Here is a 15198-nt window from a genome sequence, read left to right as displayed (position 1 = left end):
GAAAGATGCGTGATCTTGCTTGCACATACAGCTTGATTGAATAGTACTCTTGTTATATACATGTACACTTACTATCTAGTATATCCAGAATAAGGTCAACCTCTTGACTCGATTTGGTGTCTGCCATCCCGTCGAACACTGCTTGTACACCAAAATATCAGATGTCGAATTCAGACTAAGTTGAAATCCAACTAAGTCAAATACGATCTAAGAAGGGCTTGTGATGAAGCCGTCTCAAAAAAAAAATATGCCTGTGTCCCATTTGTCTTTGTCATGTCCAACAACGAGTTGACTGATATAATCATATCTTGTGCAACAGGTACAGTGAAACAAACTTCTGTAGCGTATACAAGGTGAAACGTTCAGTACCGATGGCAAATCTACTTCACATCTGTTGGAAGGAACATGCCCTCACAACAGGCCCTGGCTCAATTCACTACTCTATGGCTTTAAGCTTCTACAATCTGCTACTGAACCCTTGAAATTCACATACGAATCGGTTTTAGTACCCTATGTCCCTATATACATATAGATACATAAACGCTATGTATTTTAATATTTTCATCACTTCTACCGCGAGCTTCTGGCGAGGAAGAAAGATTTCCCATTTTGAGACTCGAGTTGTCCAGTGGCAACAAGCAGATTTTCGTATCCAATCGATTTTTCCGCAGCCTTGGAATAGTCCAATAGAAACCTTATAATTTAGGCTAACGTTGACAGGAATTTTAAGCTGATACCGAACTTCATTGATATGCATGTGCGTTGAGCCGCCAAAAAGTGTCATCACAAAGTCTATTTATAGAACCACAGGAAAACGAAAGAATCTGTGTGCTGCATTTTCGACTGCCACAAGAGAGATGACAGCGATATTGGTCAACACGTTCGAGGGTTCAGAATTCAGATGTCCCCACTCCAGTGTGTAAATAAACATTGGCAAGCAAACAGTGCTGATGAAAATGCATAGCAACTCTTACATATCGTAGCATATCCGAGAGCGCAATAGTGTCTCATTTCATATTCATTGTGCGCGCATCTATCGCGCACGCTTGTATCTCGGGGGATCATAAAGAGATGATGGTATGATCAATCACGGTACCACTACAGCATACTGCAAACAGCCTACTGAAAACAAGTACAGTTCCTTGTGTGAATATAGTACGAAACACGATAACCGAACATTATTGCTTGTATAACTGTAGTATGAGATAAAATATCGAAATAGCATTGAATAGTCCGACCAACACAGTCGCAATCATGGTGCGTGCGTATGTTGGTAGTAAGTGCGCAATACTGCGAACGCACTTGTGTACGGCTGCAATGTTTCGCTCAAGCACAAGCCCTGCACTTAGGCATACCCGCCAGCAGCCTGTACGCACTTACATAACACACAGAAAGGATGCGAAATATAGTGAAATAGGGGCAAATATAGGTCTTAGAATGCATAAGCAATCATCCTTGGACTATAGGAGTGGGTTAGCAACAACACCACTACCACTACGACGAGGATATAACACGTACCATGCAATGATCAGCGAGAGCGAGAGCGAGTTGAGCTCGGGCCACCACGACCCTTCAGAAAGCAGGTTCAATCCGAACACTCTTTCGACTATGAATAGTACAGTTGACAGCGATTCAGCAACAACAGCTATAGCCACACACCAGGTGAACCCAGATACAGCGAATGTGATATCACTAGGTTCGAATTCGAATACGAATATGAATACAAGTAAAGGGCCTGGTGTAAACGATATAGATAGAGCTGTAGGCGGTGTGAATGGTAGTGTGAGGGAAGTTTGTGGTTGGAATCCGGATGGGGATGGACATGCTACAGAATTGAATGCCCCCAACGAACAAAAACGAAGTTCATGGTCACCAAGGGGGAGACGAGAGAAAGACAATCAGAACCCCTTGAAACTAAACTTGAGAATTCACCCAGAAGCTAAGAATGTTTTGGGAGCGCACCAGTCCTTGCCGAGGTAAGCGGAGTGGATGCGAAAGGTCTTTTTGTCATCAGTTATCGATTCAATAAGTCTATATGAAGTTAAATTGGTTGTCTAATTGTTTTATATTATAGTTACCTATTCGGTTTCTCCATTGTCATAGGCTGGGTGCTCGATTTTCAATATATGCTTGTGTATCTAATGATGTCTCTCAATACATAGGTATATTTGTATTTGTATCTATCTATCTACAGACACACCGGCAGACACGCACAATTTTATATATATATATGTAAATATATATATATATATATATGTGAATATATACATATATATATATATACATATGTATATATATATATATATCTATCAACACATATTTATTATCAGTATATATGCATATTTACATACATTCTTACACGCGCACACACACATATATATATATATATATATATATATATATATATATATATATATATATATGGATATATATATATATGAATTTATGTATGTATGTATGTATCATATATATATATATAAATACAAATATAGAAATATATATATATATCTATTTTCATATACATACACACACATGTATGTAATATATATATAAATACGTACTTATATATATATATGGATGTATATATTTCTATATTTATATATAAATATATATATATAAATATATACGTATACATATATATATATATATATATATTGTATATATATGGGTGTGTTTATTGCATGTTTCTATATTTCTATATTTGTATTATAATTATACGATCGTGTCTATATTTATGTTTCAAATTACATCTGTATGTATATATAAATATCTGTATTTATATATATATATATATATATATTATATTTAAATATTTATATGCATATACATATATATATAAATGTAAATATATATGTGTGTGTAGATTTATATATATATATAAATATATATATATATATATATACAAAATTTGTATACCGTTTTTGCGAGTGTGAATGCTGTTCGTAAGTGATTTTCGATCCAATTTCAATTGTATGACTCTGTTCGGATAGATATATTGGCCAGCGCGGAAGGAAAAGGCTTAAGTATTGTCATTTCACAGCACCTTGCACACACATATATACGTACCTGTACCTTAATATGTGCATTTTAGGTCTAAGAAACTTACACAAGGCCCGTGTATTTTGTGTAGTGTGTGAATGGCCTAATTTTACATGTACGCATTCCGCTGGTGTATTCAAGTCATACATGCACAGAAATGCTAAGTCGCACGTAGATGTGACCACTGCATGTAGTGTAGGCCGCTCATTCAAGTGTACACGTCAGTCTTCCGTGGTATTCTGTAGCGAGTATTCCTTTGTGCGCCAAATTCACTTACACCATTTAAACCGCACTCGCCTCAGTTTCCGGAGAGATGTTGATGCCATATTCGCAGGCAAGGGGTCGAAGAGGAAGCTGGACGAGGACTTGCTGATCAATGCGCTCAACAATATCCGCAAACGGCTGGCCATATCCCCCACTGTATGTCTGCACGCGCCAGTCAACTGTATTTCCTTTATGTTAGATCAATTTTAAGAGATTGAGAACTGTAAATCATGACCGAATCGAAGGCCATACCCCACGGCATTGTCTAGATCTGTATGTCACGAAGAGTATGATCTCATCGACTGTAACGTAAGTAGCAGCCTGTGCAGTGAGTTCACATGGCAAGTTAGCTGCCCTCTTGCCGCAATTGCCAACGAATCGCCTACAGTTGTGAATTGATGTGCAATGAGGCTTGCGTACAGTTTTCACTACGTGTTCCTCCTACACCGCTGTAAGGATGTTTAGTCGTTTCGCATGCCACGATGACGGTGTTTGTGTTGCAATGTTCACATCTATCACGAAAATCATGTACGAGCTTCCTGGGGCAGTCTAGTAGCACTGACCGTGTACTACAAAGGGGTTTAATCAGCACGAACACCATTGAATTGTTGAGTCGTCATTGCCCGTGGTGAGATTTACTATGGCCACAGGAGTTTGTCTAACATTTAATATCTGTATACCCCCGTTCACCCAAAACTTTGTCATTTCATTAATAACACGCCTACATATGCTTTCAAGTACCCTTGTAGATTTAGAGCATGTTTCCCGACCTGTACCACTACATCCACACTTGATTGTCTGTTTAATTTGTCACTGCCACATCGCTTCGAGTTTCCTTCCATACCTTGGCCCTGTCTCTGGATCCATGTATACAAATTACTGTGCCCGTGTTAATCAGTCCCACTGACGTGTCGACTACCCTTCGGGACCCTTTCCATAGTATCGACTCGAGGAGTTCAACAGACTTGTGAATCGGATGCGGAGAGCGAATGTTAAATTCAGCAAGAACATTTACACGGAATTGACAAATGTCGGCTTTGAGGTAAGGGGGAGTCGCATGTTCGAATTGCACCTACATCACGTGGTGTTATCGCTTGTATTGTAGCACTCCCGCTCACAACGTGGTGTAGTTGTGCTGTTGCATATATACTAGTGCTCGAAGTATTCGTAATAGTCTATCCCATAGATTGCGACTCCTGATTTCATTGATATCTGATGATTGATCAATTTTCGAGGCTTACATATACATGCATTGAATGCCTGTTTTCGCGTCCCGCTACTAAGGGTCATATACAAACGGGTACTTGTGTACAAAAAGTGGGCTCAAGTCCACAGACAGGCCCTCCGAGCTCTAACGCACATGTAGGCCTGCGCAAGTGCGTGGACTCCAACTCTCAAAACACTTAACTTTGCAACACTCTTTCATATACGAATACAGATCGACGTCAGCGGTAAGACCGGATTCCACTACATGACCGAGATGAAAAAGCACGGTCACGCGGTCGAAGGAGAGCCCTACTTCTACTGTCTCAGTCATTTGGCAGAGAAGGGAGAGATTAAGACGGCTGAGCGCATCCTGACTGAGGTAAGTATGGATGGCGTGCGGATCGTATATTTGTCGGCGTGTTGTGTGCGAGAAGTGCTTGGGAGGAAGGTAAAGCACTGCGCATATTCAGGTATGTGTTTATTGCCGCAGAGAAGTATACAGTATGCGTGGGAGTGGATCAGAGGATAAGTTAAAAGAGGATGTGAGTGCAGATTAGTGAATTGGTGGGTACGGTTTGAAGGTAGGACGAGAATGGGGGGAGTACATGATGGACTACTATTTCGAATGGGGAGAGTACATGATGGACTACTGTTTCCTGCAAGTGGAAGGGATAGTGAAGTTGGGCAGTCATATGAGAGTGCAAGTTTTCACGGTGAATGATTGTCGCCTTTTCCTCTGTCTGCAATCGGAGAGGCGAACGCACTCACTCTAGAATAGCTCGTTACACAACACAACGCGAGTTTTCTCGCGTGATCAACCTTAATGGGTGCCTTATATGACTATGACGCTGATATTCATGTCCGTGCTACATGTTGTACGTTCACCAGCACCGGCCAGTGGTGGATAGCTAGTGCAGAACGTCTTGACGCGTGCGCAATACACACATATCCAAGCTTGTCGGAGCTGTCGACAACAGAGCATCGAAACTCTGATATGCTTAACACTCGATACTTCATATCACAACCGCTCGAGCAACTAACAAACCGTCCACACACGCAGATGGAGAAAGCAGGCACCGCCACTGAAGATTGCTACATCCCAATCATCCAAGCCTTGGTGAAAAATGGTAGGGAGAAAGACAGAATTAACTACATCTTCGAGCGCGCGCGGAAGGCCGATGTTCTGTTGGGCGTCAAGACATACACACAGTACATCGCCGCCATAGCTGAGAATCCTCATCTCGGGCTGGGAGAGATAGTTAGTGTGTGGGACAAGATGAGTAATATGGGCTTGGCTCAGAACAGTCATACAGCTCGTACAGCCATCAATGCCGCTGAGAAGTAGGTGTACCACGGTAGTCTGACTGAGTGTCGTTAGTGGGTATTGATTGTGGTGTCTATACATGAGGGCAATTTTTATTGGAAGATGTTTTGAAATTCTTAGAATACATCTTTACTATATCAATGAATATGGGCCACACACACATACACACACACACAGAGAGACTCTTTCACCACCTAGAGATAGGTTTCCCCTAAACATACAATTACATCTGCGGCTATCTGTACCTCCTTTTGAATGCTATCGTCAGCAACACGCTATACTTCATATCGTTGCATCACAAAGTGGGAACGGCAGCATGAGTGTCCCTCGCGTTCAAATCGTATTATAAAATTCGTACACAACGGCACATTTCAGTCAAGTTTATCACATGCCATCACCTGGACTTCAGATTTAAATTTTGCGCAACTAGCGAGTAGAGTAAAATTCTTATGCGTGATAAGAAGGATTGTTCCTTGTATATGTACTTCATCGTCCCGGTGTTGTTTCTCATGGATTCTGTTTTATGCAACACTTCTCACCATACTATCACCACAGTATGTCAGATCTCAAGGTGGTAGTGAGAATGGCTAAAAAAGCCCATGTGCTTGAAGATGCATACGTCCAACGAGCTCTAGTGTATTCCTATGCGAACTTGTATGCGTTGAAGGATGTCAGGCGCATGCTTCTACAAACACACTTAGACAACCATGGGCAACCGAGAAAACTGGGTGTGTCTGGTGTTACTTTTTCTCTGTCTCTGTATTTGAGATGCATTTGTACCCTTTGTATGCGTCTGTGGTGCATTTGTACCCTTCTGTGTGCGCTTGTAGTGCATATGCGTCCTTGTGTATTTATTCGTGGTGCACGTATGTTTGCCCGTGCGAATGGAATGCGCAAATCCTGGAGGGATCAAAGATTTCGAATTACTAGCTTTTGTCTTTTGAACTGTCCCAATTCTGAAATGATTGCTGGGGTGATAGGAAGCCTGCAGGTCGAAAGAAACGAATAACTCGTGCAATCTGCAGCGTATCAGAGTTTTTCTTTCTTTTCTTTCTTGTACACGGGATGCATTCTGCTTCACCGCTGAGCAGTTTAGAAGCCATCAACACAGCCTTCTCGTGAATGATAGTGCATGCAGTCTCGCTAATGTGCTATAGAGAACAAACAAAGGATTTGTCCACGCGGCAATGCACCTCTGTGCACTGTGCAATTTGAGCTTGGCGACCATGTTTGTATCCAAGGCAGAGCTCTTGCACACTTGTTCTAAATGTTTCGATATGCTTATCAGCTGATTTCGAGGGCACGATGGCCGGTGTGCTTACTCGCCTGGGGAACAAAGGCAATGCCCAGGCCAAAGCAGAGGCCACAACCTTTCTGTACAACTTGGTACGGGAGGAGCACATTCTGGTCAACCAGAAGTTCTGCACGCAGATGATGATGTACTTCACCAAAGCCCAACAGTACAGCAAGACCAAAGAAGTGTTCGAATTACTAAAAACCATGAAGGTAAGTCTGCAGCGTATCCGCTTCTGTAGTTGAGTTCTAGTTCTGTCGCAATTAAGTCTTTTCGGTATAAAATAGGTACCTGGCTGTGTGCCGAGGCTCTTTCTGAGAGTCTCCGTTGAAACAGTGATCAACCCCCTTCTCAAAGTACATCCTGTTGTGGTGTCTAGTGAATGCTCGCACACAAACCTTTTCCATTCTCCCTTCACATACACACATTCCCTATCCCAAAACACCTGCGCATCACTTCCCAATCACTAGCTGACCAACACACACACCCTTCACACCCGCGCATGCACACGACGTCTCCTCACAGGGTGGCTACGACACCCATGCCGCCAACGCCATGATCCACCAACTATCAATCGAGGGGAAGATCACCGACGCCGTCGAGCTGATGGCTGAGGTGAGCCGCAACCCAAACTGTGCCTTGGACCAGTTTACGATCGCACCCATCATCAACGCCGCCGCCAAAACCGACAACGCGCCCATGGTAGCCATGCTGCGCCAGCTCAGTAACCAGCACCAACTGCCGCGGTTCTATACCTCACTGCGCGCTGAGTTTGATATGCACGTGCGGATGGAGAACTTTGATATGTTGCTGCCCATCATTCAGGTAGGTAGTGTGTGTAGGAAGGAAGTGACGGCCTGTTGATACCGAAGCTTTGATCTCCCAATGAGGGGGGAATTTGTAGTACTATTGGCGTGTTGTGTCTTGTTCTCAAGGATGCGTTGATTGGTTGAGTTGTTGGTGCCTTCTGTTCAGGCACAATGTAGTATGTGGTGTGCATACGGGCTATTGATCTGCCACAGGTGTATTATTGCCTCGGTCGGTGCTAGGAAGTGCGTGATCACTTTGTGCGTTTGTGTTGATCCGTTTATTGCGAAGCATATTTACGCATGCAATCCCAGGCTACCAGGGGCTCGTTATTGCCAGTTTGTACTCCAACGCTTGGTGCTTAAGGTTTTAACTGTCGTATCATTATTTCCCTCAAACTGTTTGTACAACGGTCACGATCAGACCAGCCTCGAATGACGCTTCTGGGGGTTGTTCCCGCATCTGTGTATATATGATTCTAGCTTATTTGAAGGTGTTCATTCAAGTATAGAATATAGTAGTAGTTGTTGTCGTAAACCATAATAAACGGTAGATTGTATCTCACCTTGTCTTTCGCTTTACTAACAGGATATGAGAGAACTCAACCGGCCTTTCAGTGCCGATGTGTGTGAGATCATGATGAATCTGAATCTAAAACGCAACAATTACACGGGTGCGATGACGTGGTTTGGAAAGGCCATCAGTCATGACGCCCATATTCCCAGCAACGCGGTAAGTACCACAGTATTGTATCGCCATATACTTGTGTTCAGAGAATTGTAAGGTGTGTGGGTGATCACTGCGTACGTGAACTGTGTCTTCTCTTGTGTCTAGTGAATCGGAAGGTTTGAGGAGGACCTTTCACCCTGAATTTCCCTTCTATTAGTGTTTGAAGAATTGAACTATCTGCACCGGGAACTTCTGTTCTCGCTCATGAGTATAGGCGCGGCGCAGGGCATATGTATTGCTGAATATGTTCATGCTTCGCCGTCCACCCCACTGACTTGCCGGTGGGGTTTTCTCGCTATTTTACTGTGAACGTTGACTTCATAGTAATCATGTGAACCTATATATTGCCATGCATTCCTGCAGTACCACTGGAGTCCGGAAGTGTATGTCGAGGCACATCGAGCAATAGGCGTTGCGCTGGCAGACGCGGGGATACTTGATGGCTACGCTGAACTCGTACCCAATCAATTGCATGGCCAGGACGAGGAAGAGGTGCTAGTGATGCAGGACTTTGTACCGCAGCCTCAAAGACATGAACAGTAAGTGCCTTGCGTGCATGTATCGTAGTTGCCATGTTCGGGAAAACGGGGTCGGTTGATTTGAACATGTATTGAACCCTGGCCGTATTTAGCGTTGGGTCACGCCGTTGACGCTCAGCTTAGACTGTTGTGCAATGAAGGTGTGTGTAGTATTTTGGCTCGCCGCATATGGAGAGCGTATCATTTTGGTCTTTGAAAGTGTTAACATATTTTTGTTGAGAGTAGTACAATTGTATGTGAATGATAACCTCGTGTAGGATAGTCTACAAGATAAGCACTTCTGACCAAACTTGTGGGCCGATCATACATATGCGTACGCGCTCACATATCGCTTGTGGGATGCGAGAAATCAATGAAGTTGTATGTATTCTAGGTACTACATACAACTTACTTTGGAAGCCAGTGGCAATTGATGACACTACAGGGTCACACCACTCCGGATTGTATATAGTTTTCCAATGATCACAGCGCCGTACCATGTTTCTTAAGTGATGTCCGTTGTATCTACAGGGCCGTCCGTCAAGTGGCTAACAGACGTGAGCGTCGTTCGCATGCGAAGCGAGGTACTCCCCTTGCGGATACGCAAAAAGACATCATTCATGTGGACGCACCGAAGGTTACCGAACATAACGCTGCACACAGGATCAGTCCGAAGAATAGTCAGGCACGGCCGATGGCGCAGAAAACCGAACCCCTGCATGCCGGTAGAGGGGTGTGGCGAACAAATTACACGCCTATGACTATGGTGGCACGAGATGGGCAGAAGGCTTCACCGCTGGTGGTGTATGGCGACGACTTATTAGCTGAAGGACAGGTAGGGGATAAGAAGTACTCACTGTCTATGGGCGTGTATGCGTGACCGTGTGTGGTGAGTGATGTTGTCTTGTGCATATGTGTTGGACCAGTCTAAAACGGCACGCCTGTGTCAGACATGTATATTTGTGTTCGTGGATATATCGTTCTCAGTGTTCTGATCCCGTTCGTGCGCGTTTCATTACGGCGGTTTGCGGTAGCACGGGTACACCAAGCCCACCTGTTGATACAGTTGACATGTGATATGTATGCATAATTCACTCTCCTATCTCAAAGGTACCCGTTTTCTTGTCATTATTCACTCTCCTATCTATAAAAAACTCCGTCCGCTTGTTCTTTTGCCTTCGGCTTAGACGGAGATTTACCACCATGACATACACGAGGCGCGGCAAATCATGAAACTCTACCGTCAGCTCAAAGAAACCGATCCGGAGAATCCAGTAATGAGCACGCATGAGCTGGAAGAGACACGCGAGCTATCCAGGGTAGGACGTGATTTTGTCACTTGGGCTGTGGAGGCTGCAGCGGTTCCTGCTGATCAAAGACAACCGGCACCAAAGACAAGTACGGAAGAGCGCCGCAATCACACCAACAGCGTTTCACAGAACTCTGATGCGGTGGCAGAAGCGCGTGCTGATGAGGAGATGCTTACTTTGGAGTCCGCCACCCATCAGCCAGTCACAGAGGTGCTAAAAGTGTCAAGCAAGTCCAATAATAAGACACGTGTGTCCCAAAATACGACACAGGAGAATGTTAGTGCCACTGCTTCGATGGGCACGAATGGTCAGCCACACGCAGAGAGTGTTGCTACAAAGAGTGTTGCTGCGGCTCGTCCAGTAGCACCTACCAGCACTGCACCTCAGCCAGGCACACGTGGCAGTGTAGAGGATCAGCCAAGTGCACATATACCGGATACAACCCGGTCTCGGCAACCAGAAGCGACACAACACGTCGCCGGCGACCGTAATGGGCCTGAGCCTGATAGTCGAACAAGTGCGGTTGATGTTGGTACGGCCCACACGGCTTTGGGTACGACAGGGGGGGGGAGTTGAGAAACCAGCAGACGCTCACACGCATGCACGGGCTAAAACGCATGCTGAAAGCCAAACGCAAACCGACAGACCGTCGCGAACGGTCCCTTCTGTATCGCAAGGACAGATAACAGAAACGCGACCAGACCCGCAGCAGACGGCAGAGGGAACATCAGCACACGAGCACATGCAGACACAGACACAAACAAAGACACATCCAACGCAACCAGAGACCCCAGCGCCAACCAGGGCTACGGCAGGCACACATAACCCCACAGCCACCTCCTCGCCGCCCGAACATGCGCCAGTACAGACACATAGTATACAGCAGCGCAGGATAGAACCAGCAGTGCAATCAGCCGGGGCCACGGACGAGACCGAGCAACTACACGTGGTACCACGGTTACCATCGCAACCGACCAATGTGGCGCAGGTTGGCCAGCCCTACAAATCTGCAGCGGCTGCAGTGCAATCAGTCGGAGCCTCTGACGAAACCGAGCAACTAAACGTGGTACCACAGTTACCATCGCAACCAACCAATATGGCACGGGTCGCTCAGCCCTACAAATCTGCAGCGGCTGCGTTTGCATCGCTGCGAGGTGGCAACCAACTGAGCGATGTGATGGCCGCAGCGCACATGCGCGAGGATGATCAAAATACTGGCCACATCAGAGCCATGGGGGCCAAGGCTGGGGCACGGGCGGCGGTAGATATGAGACGCCCCTTGCCGATACAAAATAGAACAAATATGAACTCCGAGTATGCCAAAGGGAATGTGGTGTATATAGACACGCGGCTCGCGCCGGGGATGGGAGGGTTGAATATACTGAGGCGGCGGATAGCTATCGGAGGTAAGTCCAGGGCCACGCCTAGCCCTACGCCGTTGCCTGCATTTATGCCTGTGGACGCTGAGGGTACACTGGACCAACGCTTGAACTCGTACCTACAGTCGATTGAAAGCAAGCGCGTGCTGCATAGAGGACGCAACAATGGACGCAATAATGCACAGCTCTGGGATGCGGTATGTGTTTATGGCTATATATGTATGAGGTATGAAGTATTTGTATGTAGCTATTTGTATAAGAGGTATGTATATGTATGGAGCTATATCTATGAGGTATGTATGTGTAGCTATATATATATGAGGTATTTATATGTAGCTAGCTATTTGTATACGAGGTATGTATATGGAGCTATATCTATGAGGTATGTATGTGTAGCTATATATATATGAGGTATGTATATGTAGCTAGCTATTTGTATATGAAGTATGTATATGAAGCTATATCTATGAGGTATGAATGTGTAGCTATATATATGAGGTATGTGCATGTAGCTATATATATATATGTGTGTGTGGCATGTATATATAGCTATATATATGACGTATCTATTTGTGGCGTGTACTCGTTCTGATGTCAAGATGCATTTAGAATGGGAGTTCTTGGTTCGACGCAGATTTGTGAACTTCGAATTTTTGTACAGAATCCTGGTATAGTTTTGTTTGCTATAATTTCCCAATATGCCACCTTGAATTTCCACCCGGAACTATTATTAACTCGCAGCTCAGTTCCTGGGAGACTCGTTGCTGGTACTAACTGTTGCACTTCACTATTTCAGATACCGGTTGATCTTCTGAGGCGACGCACAGCTGCATGAGGCCTGCAGTTGCGTTCAAACGGTTAAACGACACCATCCCTATTTTATAAACTAGTGCGGTAGCTTCGTGCAGAACTACCACAATATACGCTTTCGGATGCGATGCTCCACTTCACTTTGGTCGTCTAGAAATGGTGCTGGAGACCGGTGGAAACTACAGGCGGATTGCTGGGTGTGAACTCTACCCCCGCTCGTGCAAGGGTACTCCACTATCAAGACGTGCACAGACTTGCACATCGCGTGGTATGCGTTTTTGATACTCTCTGCGCTGATGCGGAGAGCAATAGTCACGCCACATTTCTGCGGCAATCGGCGTGAACCAGTTGTGCTTGCAGCAGCGACATCGCACCACCTGGTCATGCTAGAACGATCGAGCTCCTACGAGGCCGCCCATCCCTGAGGAACTATTCCCGGGAGAGATAGAATCACGAGCCTGAATAAAGACTCTTCGGTGATAAAACACAACCAAGTAATATCCTAGGGCTTTTATTTAATACATATGCGTCCCTGCGAAACACATTGCATACTTGGTTACGGGCGCAAGGTGGATTCCTTTCAAGATTGGTTTGGCGAATATACTGCACGACTTACGTTATTTTGACACTGACAAGCATATTTAATGGAAAACAAGGCGGCTAGCGGTGCAATTGAGCGTGGGCGGCGTGCAGCTACAATTGATTAGAGATGACAGTATTTAGTGGGTGTGTATGAACCTTGTCGCGTTCGGACCGGTCCTTTTTTATTGTACAGACCGGCAATAGGGCTCGAATGATAGTTTGCACCATTGCTCGGTCCAAGCGGAACTGTTAAATACTTTGGGTTGATCGTAGCTGCCTCGTATCATCGTTGTGTACGATGCATGTACGATGCACTGGGGCGGGGGGTGGTGAGAGACCATTCATAGCCCACACCTACTGAAGCCGCCTGCAACACCTTGCAAGATCAGCGGTGCACCATATTTCACGGCTGCATATTATTTACTCGTCACTCTACTGTGTCAATGCAGGCTTCAATCTCATAGATTTTTTTGAATTGACCTGCCTCTGAACGGTTGCGAATTACCAGGACGACCACGTAGTCACGCAGGATATATGAGTTGTTTAGAATGATATAGGCGCTTTCGGTTGGCCTCACAATAAGTTACGAAGCAGCGCAAACTTATGCCAGAGATAGGACTCGATAAAATTCACTATTGCCACAATACCTGCGTACTTACTAGATACAATCGCCATTGCTCTGCGTACGCCTATTCTACGCGCCCTGCTCCTACTCGTGCTGAACAGGCACAACCATGAAAATGAATAGAATGATATCCAGAAGGCGATACCATGAACATCACTTGCATATAGTAAGCAGATGTCTTAGATCCCGCCTCTATATGGTTGTACATAGTAGTACGGTACAGTCAGACCTATGATCAAGGAGCACAACGTACGTATTCACATACGTACATGGTAGTTTTTGTTTACTTGCTCCGTCACACACTCGCTTTCGTGCATATATGAAACTCCAAACGGTTTCTTTTTTATATTTATACCCCCGAAATGCGAAAAATAAGAAAAACTGGGACATATGTTTGACTGCTCCCAAATATTTTACACGTACTCTCTCGGACAGGCAGGATGACACAGGCCAGTGACTAATATATGGGGCTGGGCTCTGAGTCTGGACTGAGACTAGTAGAGTCTGAGACCGTGACTGTGAGACTGAGACTGAGAGTGAAGCGACGACGATTCTGTGGACTGTGGGCCGAGTCCCGCGGACAACTCGGCATAATTTTCGGGATTCAGATAAACACGGGTGATTCGCTATATCACTGTCAAAAAGCGCGTTATATGCGATATTCTCACTACACTCATCATTTGGAGAGTGTACTTCAATGATATACGTAGTTACTTACACACTCCAGCACCTCACACAATCGTTGTCTTCATTATGTATTGCGTTCGTACTACCCTGTACACACGCCTAGCATAAGACCGATTCCTCTTGGGCTTTCATTCAGCAAAACCTAGTGTAGGGTGAGAGGTTTGGATACCTGACTGACTAACACGGTAAATAAATGTACAATCTAAAGTCGTGAATGGACTCACTCATCTCACCGTTGAGCACTGCGAGAGCGCTGCCGGCATCGGGAAAAATGGTATGTGGTGTCTTCCTCCTCAACATATCTTATGTCTGAGTCGTGTGGCCACTAGTCGCCTAGTGGTTCGTTCAAGTTTTAACCCCTTTCGAAATACAAATGGACAATGGGTTAATTTATACATTAAATATAACATTCTATTTAAGAGTGTGTATGTTGATACTGGGTTATATATATCTATTTATGTGTGTATGTATGTATGTATGTATGTATGTATGCACGTATGCATGTATATATGTATATATATATGTATATATATATATATATATATATATATATATATATATATATATATATTATATATAGTATATACTACTACTAACAACTAATAGTATAATATATATATAATA

At 44.6% G+C, this 15198-nt stretch overlaps 3 protein-coding genes across 3 annotated transcripts in view; 2 read left to right on the top strand and 1 right to left on the bottom strand.

The window, feature by feature from the left end:
* Positions 1-513, bottom strand: part of SARC_04834 (hypothetical protein) — a 3905-nt gene extending 3392 nt beyond the window's left edge. Inside the window, exon 1 of the mRNA XM_014301318.1 lies at positions 73-513. Within this exon, the coding sequence (XP_014156793.1) occupies positions 73-127 (55 nt within the window). The 5' untranslated portion in view covers positions 128-513. The remainder of the gene's footprint in view (positions 1-72) is intronic.
* A 799-nt stretch (positions 514-1312) lies between these two features.
* Positions 1313-11067, top strand: SARC_04833 (hypothetical protein; the record flags this gene model as incomplete). The annotated part of the gene is made up of 12 exons (XM_014301317.1): positions 1313-1976; positions 3342-3459; positions 4244-4345; positions 4742-4888; positions 5570-5850; positions 6389-6561; positions 7122-7339; positions 7653-7952; positions 8523-8666; positions 9027-9202; positions 9713-10016; positions 10369-11067. Exons 1-12 carry the CDS (start codon positions 1318-1320, stop codon positions 11065-11067), a joined length of 3321 nt encoding a protein of 1106 aa, XP_014156792.1. The 5' UTR covers positions 1313-1317.
* A 166-nt stretch (positions 11068-11233) lies between these two features.
* SARC_04832 (hypothetical protein) lies at positions 11234-14194 on the top strand (the record flags this gene model as incomplete). Its single annotated transcript, XM_014301316.1, has 2 exons — positions 11234-12067; positions 12667-14194. The coding sequence occupies 2 exons, from the start codon at positions 11234-11236 to the stop codon at positions 12703-12705; spliced, it is 873 nt and encodes a 290-aa protein (XP_014156791.1). The 3' UTR covers positions 12706-14194.
* Positions 14195-15198: the final 1004 nt, after the last annotated feature.

The sequence above is a fragment of the Sphaeroforma arctica genome (genome assembly GCF_001186125.1).
Source record: "Sphaeroforma arctica JP610 unplaced genomic scaffold supercont1.286, whole genome shotgun sequence".
Taxonomy (NCBI): domain Eukaryota; class Ichthyosporea; order Ichthyophonida; genus Sphaeroforma; species Sphaeroforma arctica.
This window is presented reverse-complemented; position numbering and strand designations above follow the sequence as displayed.